This window comes from Callorhinchus milii, unplaced genomic scaffold (assembly GCF_018977255.1).
Source record: "Callorhinchus milii isolate IMCB2004 unplaced genomic scaffold, IMCB_Cmil_1.0 Scaffold23, whole genome shotgun sequence".
In the NCBI taxonomy this organism is placed as follows: domain Eukaryota; kingdom Metazoa; phylum Chordata; class Chondrichthyes; order Chimaeriformes; family Callorhinchidae; genus Callorhinchus; species Callorhinchus milii.
In genome coordinates, this window is record NW_024704764.1 from 1,095,922 (window position 1) to 1,104,066 (window position 8,145).

At 39.4% G+C, this 8,145-nt stretch overlaps 1 protein-coding gene and 1 long non-coding RNA gene across 2 annotated transcripts; one reads left to right on the plus strand and one right to left on the minus strand.

Moving 5' to 3' along the window:
• Positions 1–2,032: 2,032 nt before the first annotated feature.
• Positions 2,033–4,368, minus strand: LOC103185725 (homeobox protein Hox-A2). Its single transcript, XM_007904377.2, has 2 exons — positions 3,881–4,368; positions 2,033–3,244 (listed from the first exon to the last, which is right to left on the minus strand). Exons 1-2 carry the CDS (start codon positions 4,254–4,256, stop codon positions 2,532–2,534), a joined length of 1,089 nt encoding a protein of 362 aa, XP_007902568.1. The 5' UTR covers positions 4,257–4,368; the 3' UTR covers positions 2,033–2,531.
• Positions 4,369–4,554: 186 nt separating this feature from the next.
• On the plus strand, positions 4,555–7,808 carry LOC103185714. The gene is made up of 2 exons (XR_488672.2): positions 4,555–4,948; positions 7,667–7,808. It is a non-coding gene; the product is annotated as an uncharacterized LOC103185714 (long non-coding RNA).
• The last annotated feature ends 337 nt before the right edge of the window (positions 7,809–8,145 follow it).

The following is an 8,145-nucleotide window of genomic DNA, read 5'->3' on the forward strand; positions in this document are numbered from 1 at the left end:
ATGTCTGTTTCTCTCCTTCTCACTCGCTTTCTCTGCCTCTCTTTTTTCCTCTGGACACTGCAGTTTGCCTGATTGATAAACAAAACGACCCATTGTTATGGAAAGGCCATAAATGCTGTCCATCCCCAGATGACCACATAAGCGCATTTCCCTGAACNTTTTTTTAATATATCTTTTTATAGCTGTGATCCGAGAACAAAATTATCTTATTAAATAGGGAGCATACTTACACCAAATCCAACATAATGCAATGAAAATAGATAAACAAAATGAAATAAATGTCGAATAAAATGTTCAGCTAAATGTTCACAAAAAGTTAAAAACAGGTGAAAGCTCATTCGATTGCGAAAGGGTCGGTTTGTGCTCTTAATAATGGTTTACTAAAAAAAAAGGCTCAAAGCGAGAAATAAAAAGGGAGCGTTTAAGATAGTGTTCTGAAAAAGATGAAGCATACATGTTAAATTAGCCTGGAATAAAAATGGTAATCAGCACTGACGCGTATGTTTATGTGTGGAACACATTGGGTTGCCATTTTGAAATTGGATCATCCAGACTTACTGATTGGTGTAACATTGCCTCTGACTATGTTTGAATGCTTCCCAAATTTCTGTCTTACTTGCAAAACACCCGTGACTGGGCAAATACGTAATATGATTTATTTTTTGTGTCACTGCGATTGATTTCTCCAATGACCCCCCTCATTCGCAAAGCAGCTTGATGTATGAGTTTGGTTAAAAAAAAAACATCTTGTAAAGAAACCTCCTTTGGCATGGCGCGTGGAGGCTGCAAAGTGGAGTACAATTGAGAATAAAAAATGAAGTTATGATCGATGTTGCTGATGATGTTCTGGCAAGTTTGGAAAGGGTTTTCCTTTCGCTTTCCCTGTCTGCTTTAGTGCTCCAACTCGCGCTGCAAGTAACTTCACCCTTCTGGCTTATATCATACCAGCATTCTGTTATGTTTTTTTTTACCCTAAATCTGTTTTTCTCTCATTTCCTCACGTCCTGTTTTGTATATTTTCGGGGTGGGGTGGGAGGGGGAGGTGGGGGGAGGGGGGGGGGGGGAGCGAAGGGTTCACTCTCTCATATATGCATTTATGCAGGGACAAATTTCAGTAAATCGAGCTTAGCATTCACACCACCTAAACCTGATTGAAGTACAATAATTTGTGCAAGAATTAAATAGTTAGATCCCCATTAGAAGTTTCTTTTAAATTATATCAGCCAGCAGTAGCTAAAGTCTGACTTGTGTTTCAGTGATGTCCGTGTGTGGTGGTTGTGTGTGTGTGTGTGTCTGTGTGTGTGTGCGTGGGAGGGGGGAGTGGGGGAGAGGGGGGAGGGGAAGAGCAAATTGAGCCCAACAGGACATCTGCTAAAAATATCTTTACATTTTTTTAAGTGTTTGCAATGCCTCCTTTTCTGTGTGCACTGCACTTTCAACTTTGTAAATTCTAAAATAAATGTGAAAATAGTCATCTTTGGGCCTTTTTTAAAAAAATCTAAAAACAAATCAGGGAAATGGAAATCACTTTGTTTAATCCTTGCATAACCAATTAGCCAACAAAGACACCGTTACAAATAATATCTCAGCACTAGTGCTGTTTTTTATAAATGGGTTTTGGTCAAACTTGATTGCAACACAAAAAAACAATAACGAAACTAATAAAATTCACACTACCGATAAGTGGCCGAATAAGAGATACAAAAGTAAGAAAAGAAAGCTTTTTTTATATGTATAATTATTGATCCCTTTTGTTTAAGGCCATATTTACGGAGCTATATACAAACACTTCTAAGATCTGTTAACGCGCAGCATTATTAACCAGTTGCAATTCTTCAAAATGGACTGAGTGCCTAATGGACGTTTGTTCCTAGATTGAAATATTGTGGAGGGTGGAGGGGGGGGGGGGGGTTCCTCCTTGAATCTTTCTTTCCAGTTACAGTGAGCATCGTGTGAGCAATCTAGTATTGACAGAATAGTCCATATCCCTGATAACAATACACAAGAATCCTTACAACACACACAGCGAAGGTTCATTAAAGAATTAAGTTTTATTTCACCTATGAAAATAATGTACAATAAATAATTTAAAATTCACTATTTGAAAGTTTGTTTTAATAAATAGGCTACTTCCGAAACATAAAGACCAGGACACAGTCGCGGTGTTGGAACGCTAGGAGAAAGCAGCTTGCTATAAATACAATTTTCAAATGTGCTTCCTGAGTAGGCGGGAAAAGGGGGGAATCTAAAATTGTTTGCATTGTCTTTGAATATTCCGACTATTTCATATTGTTTATGAAACTAAAGCTAAATCAGATTCGCATTTAATTAAATACCTGTGCAAATAAAGACTGCAATTCTCGTAGACTCCACACCAAGGCTGAAGAATACATTTAATGTGGATGATTCCTGTCCTGTGCCACAGACACGTTATTCCACATTATTGTAACTTAGAATGAAAAACGGAAAAAAAAATACTGAACTCGGTTAAACATGGCTCAACGTCTACACTGTCTACATCTTTCCAAATGTTATTGGAAATTGAGGTGCTGTAAGTCTATTGTGCAGAGGGCGCTTGTGAAAATATCAAAATTGTCCTCGGGGAGTTCCACGGGGCTGTCGATGGAGCACAAGCTGGGAGATAATCCTTCGGAAAACGGAAGACAAGAATCCGTAGAAAACATGTTTAAATCAGGCAATGAGGAGAGATCGAGGGCGTCTGGGCTGAGATAGGCCAGACCAGCTATACAATCTTGCCCTGAAGTAAACCCGTTTTCAGCTGTGGGCGTTTGGTGTAGAAAGCTTCTGTTGTTTTTGTCGCCCGCACAGATAGTCAGATCCTGGAGGTTTTGGAGTTCTTTGCTGAGCGTGTTTTGGCTTTGCTTTTTCGCCTGATCAGTGGAGTTTTTGTGGTCTAAATAAGGCGCTGTTGCCTCGATAGGCTGGCTATAAGGAGAGGTCTCTGTTGCTTCGTCCTCTGTTACTGGTGTGTTGGAAAAACCGGCTTCCCCGTCCTGGTTTTCTTTATATTGTCCTTGCCTCTTGTGTTTCATCCGACGGTTTTGGAACCAGACTTTAACTTGTCTCTCGGTTAGATCCAGCAGGGCTGCAATCTCCACCCTGCGTGGTCTGCACAGGTATTTGTTGAAGTGAAATTCTTTCTCCAGTTCCAGGAGCTGAGTGTTTGTGTAGGCTGTCCTTAACCTCCTGCAGCCGGAGCTATTATCTTGATCACTATGTACTTCTAACAAGAGACCACAGTGAAGGGGGGAAACAGAAAGAAAGTGTTTGAAATGTACTTTGAAAGGGATTTAAATACCGCAATCTCAAATTGTTTTCCCCCAAAATACATTCTTGCCAATTTCACTCAAATTGCATTCAAATCATTTCAGTCTTTTTTTAAAAAATGTGAAATTGACAGTGTGGTTCTTTGTGAGGCAATCCTGTAGCTTTTGCCACTGTCCAGTCCAGCTCTGCTCAATAGGAACATGGCTGCCGAAAATGTAAATGACATAGCTACAATATATATATATATATATAACCACTTTCACAATCTAAGACAAATCGCATATTAAAATAACATTAAATAAAATATTACAATAAATCAGCATTTTTACAGCCCAAGCACTAGGATCAGTCAAGACAATTATAAAAGCATTTCATAAATCACTGTGCAATAAAATTACAAATGAACCGAATGCTTTATATGATGTTGCCATCGACACCACATTTTGCGATATATACACACACCAATTAGATGTCACGTTGAAGGTTTGTGAACTGCACCTTTTTTTTAATAAAATATATAAATATATATATAAAAAAAATAATTTTAGCAAGTTGTCTAGACAGTAAGAGGGAATGTAGATTGTGGGCAGACCTGTCGGAGACTCGGCCGATTGAGTGCACCCCAGGGCCGGGGTCGGTTGCGGTGGAGGCGCTTCGCTGCTTTTCTTTGAACACTTTTTTTCCTTCATCCACGGGAACTCGGCGGTGCCCGGAGGAGGGGGTGCGGACCGGGACAGGCCGTGGGGAGGCCGCTTTTGCCGGTTTGGCCGCGGATGGCTGCTGCTGGCGTTCAGGCTCGGGATGGTCTGCTCAAAAGGAGGAGGAATTAGTGTCGAGTGTGAAAGCGTCGAGTTTTTGATTGATGAACTTTGAAATGTATCGGCGACAGCGGGAAAGGACGTCAGGCACTCGGCAAGTGACGGCTGACTGTTAATGAAACCAATCTCTCGCTCGAACTCGAAATTCATGGCCTCCTTTACCCCCCGAATGGAGAATGTTAGGGACGTGGTGGGCCGAGAAAAACAATAATTGTGTATCTGTGATATTACACGGCGTTGGGGGGGACCTTCCGCTATTACACTGAAGACTTGGTCGAAATTGGACCAAATTCCTTGTCACATGATTGGCGTTGTCCAATGGCAATTTAGGGTCTAATGAAAAAGAAAGGATTATCTCCACAATTGATCCAAAAAAAGTCGAGGAAAGAAATCCACTATATCCCCCCCCCACCCACCCCCACCCCCTCCCACCCCCACCGCCAGAGTTTACATTGACCCGTTAGATTTCTTCAATAATTCACGCCATTATAAATTGCAATATTTTAAACGCTTTTTTTTGGTCTCGTAAAAAGATTCAGCTCAGTCCACAATACGGTCCTTGCATTCCAGGGAAGATGAAATGTTCCTAATATCTGGCGGCCTGAGTGATTAACAAGGTCTCTCATTAATCTTCAAAGTTTTGACAAGACGGTCGGTCAGTCACAAAATAGTACTTTCACCAGAGCAGACACGCAGTTGCTATTTGCCTGTATGAAAGTTACAAACCCCTGACATCAGCCTCTCTGATCTTGGACACAATGATCAAAACCTACTTTTGCCGATTTTCGATGGGGGACAGAAATGTTAGCTTTTCAAAGGAAAAAGTTTTTTTTCCGAAATAGGTAAGTATCGCATTTTAATTGGTGGTGGGGTGAGGGGGGTGGGGGTGAGGAGATTTCAAAGCATTTCAGGAGGAAACTAGTGAGCTTTTTTTTTATCCCCCTCAAAACACGTTTGTTTTTAATATTAAATCTATTTGATCAGAAATTCAGCGTTTATGTTTACCTCTCGCTCTATCTAACTTTATACACGTTGCTACACTTATTGCATTTTTTAACTCCAAAAAGGTTATTTACTCCCACAATCGAAAACTTCGTCTGAGAGTCATTGAAAATAGACTGCAATTTTACCAAATGCCAAATTTTTTTGAATTAACAAGTTTTTTTTCTTTTTGAAAAAATAGCTATTTGGGGGTCTTTTTTAACTCTTTTTTTAACTTATTTCGGCAGAAGCGTTGCGACAAAATTCTTCTTGAAAAGCAAACTGAGCTGCAAGAAAAAACGCGAGGCCTGAACGATCAATCTTTCCCCATCGAATAGCTTGACAGCATTCCCATATCAAATACCAGGAAGTCAGTCTGGCCATTCTTCCTGCAAAATGTTCATGGGGGCAGAAAAGGCGTTTATTTTCATGTAAAGCTACTAACATACATAATGGATAAATAAATATAAATCCGCGCGAGAGAGAAAATAAAGGGAATACGTTTAAAAAAGTGTTTTTTTTTAACGTCGAGGCTTTTAAAGGAAAATATAACTGTACCAATTTCACTGGAGAAAGGACCAGTGTGGGTAGTGTTGGGGCCTAGTAACCTTTGTTTGTTAATCGTGTGTGGGTGTAAGTGTTTAAGGGCGAGTTTGCACAGCCCTCTGAAGAAACTGAGGCATTGAAAATGTTCAGGGAGAGGAATGTTGTACTTAAACGTGCAAACGAAAGATTTGTGTTAAAATATGCCTCAAAACATGGCATAAAATCTCGAAAATCAGCAGCATAAATCAGAGACAGGCAATACAAGGGATTGTTTACACTAAAAATAATTGGTTAATATGCAAGCGAGAGAGAATAATAATGAGGCATGGTTTTAATGTTTTGAACCAGACAACGATTACGTTTTTTTCCTGGTAATTTAGCACTCTCGAATTCTAAATGATTTAATTTTTTGAGTGAATATTCATGAATTCTTATTCATAAAACGCGAGAAGTAAAATGAATACTGTTAATTTTAATTATATATTTTTTAAAATTTTTGCACGAAGATTAGAAGAATGACGTGGTTCTCATTCTGGCAGTTTTAATTGACTCGAGACAGACAGTGAAATGAGAGCCAGAATCCCCAAAACAATCCTGTCATGTATGGGGCAGTTACTATAATACATAACGCCGCAACTAGAAATCCCAACAGCAGAAGCTCAAATAGATGCGTTAAAAGACGTAGTAGTTTTAACACGAAATCGAAGAAACATTGAATGGCTGTAGTGTTGCAATAGGGCGCCAATGGGTTAAATATGTTAAACCTTTTTTTAATGGGAAGCTTTTTTTCCCCCGTCAGTGTGTGTGTATGTGTGTGGGGTTGGGGGTGAGTGGTGGGGGGGGGGGGGGGTCCAACAATATGGCGCCGGATCTTTTTAGCTCTTGGGTTACATCAGCTGCAAAATTGTATTTCGACCCCTCCCCCAGAGAATTATTATACGATTCGAGGACAACTTTACTCAGATTTATGGCTATTAAATTGTCCCCTATCTCTGCGTATGCGATTAAGATCTGCCTGGATGAGCATCGCCTATACTGTTTATAATCACTTTAAAAAAACCTCCACCTCAAAAGATTTACATTAAAATATAAATTACAAAAATTATCAAAGATGAGGATAAATGGGGCTGGATCGTCTTTTTTGGAAATACTATATGATTTAAGGAAATGTTAAATATTATTACATGAAATGTCGGAACTTCTAATTGATGACCACTTGAAGCCTCATTATCTTAATCGCAAAATAATAAACTAGATTTTATTTTACTGGCAATTTAATGTTTAGGAGCAAATGTTTGACTCAAGAAAATATGCCAAGAATCTACTCTCTGATTTGTGTTACTGTTCTACAGTGAACTAGTATTGTTCTGACCACGTTTATAGCAGAGCAGAGGAAGCGTGGCAATGTGCACATTCAATCTAAAAAATAATTTAAAATGGAGGTAAAGTTAATATTTAACCAGAAATAATAGAGTTGCGCGTTATTTAAATAGCAGATTCGTTTTACCGTTTCCCAGACAACCCCGAGTTACTAATAGGTTAACAGCGTTTTGTTACAGCATTTTTCTCGCTGTTGAAATGTGATTGTGTCCACTCGAGAGTGCAGTCAACTTAAAACCGTGAGACAAGTTTTATTATAACGTCGTTTTAGCAACAATATACTTTTTTTAAAAAAAAATTTTTTTTGCACAAACGGTATGCATTTAAACCCTACGATTACAAACCAAGTTACTTGGAATTGGAAAGACTTCGTCAAGGCGATCGCCACTTTGTACAATTATTCACCCATTGTTTTATAACTAATTAAAACGTCGGGAGTTTACAGTCGCAGTGTGTGTGTGTGTGTGTGTGGGAGGGGGGGGGGGGGGGGGTTGCAGATCTGTCCAGATCGCATTTTCACAAGATCGCTTTAAAATGAATTTGTTGCCAAACCGAAAAAAAAACCACCACTGTTTCGTTTCGAAAGCAATGAACTGCAAAGCTTTGTGGATTTTGGCAGCTTTCTCAAGCTTTCCCCTTTGTTTCTCTCACAGGTCCAATGCCTTCCATCCCCAGACAGCACGTGGTGTCTCCTTTCACCGGATGGAAACTTTTTACCCCTTAATTCCTGAATGTGTGTGTAAGTGTCTGGGACTTGTTTGGTAATAAAGATATTTACAAGATTGCAAAAAAAAAGTTGCTGCTTTCTTCACCAATGCCGTCTTCGAAGTCAGTGATATGGCGACAAACTCAACTCATAACAACGTGGAGGTGGTCCTGGGAAAAAAACGTAATATAAACGATTCAGTGCTTCCACACCTGGTAACACTGCCAGTGTGAATGCGTGTGAAATTGTTTTAACTGTAAACTTAACACAACCTTATGACAATAATCTTTGCAGTTGATATAACTCCTTATCACGTTCTTGAAACGTCTCAAAATCCCTTCAATGGATTTTATTAGAAAGTGTAGTGACTGTGTATGTGTAGGTGTACGCTGTGGATTTCAAAATGTGTAGAAGGAAAGTGATAAC

Bases quoted from the DNA above. Each gene is read 5' to 3' on its own strand.
- LOC103185725 (XM_007904377.2), bottom strand. From the start codon at position 4,256: ATGAATTTCGAGTTCGAGCGAGAGATTGGTTTCATTAACAGTCAGCCG. The intron at 3,245-3,880 runs GTCTGCCCACAA...GTCTCTTGTTAG, and splicing joins ATCGGCCGAGTCTCCGACAG to AAGTACATAGTGATCAAGAT.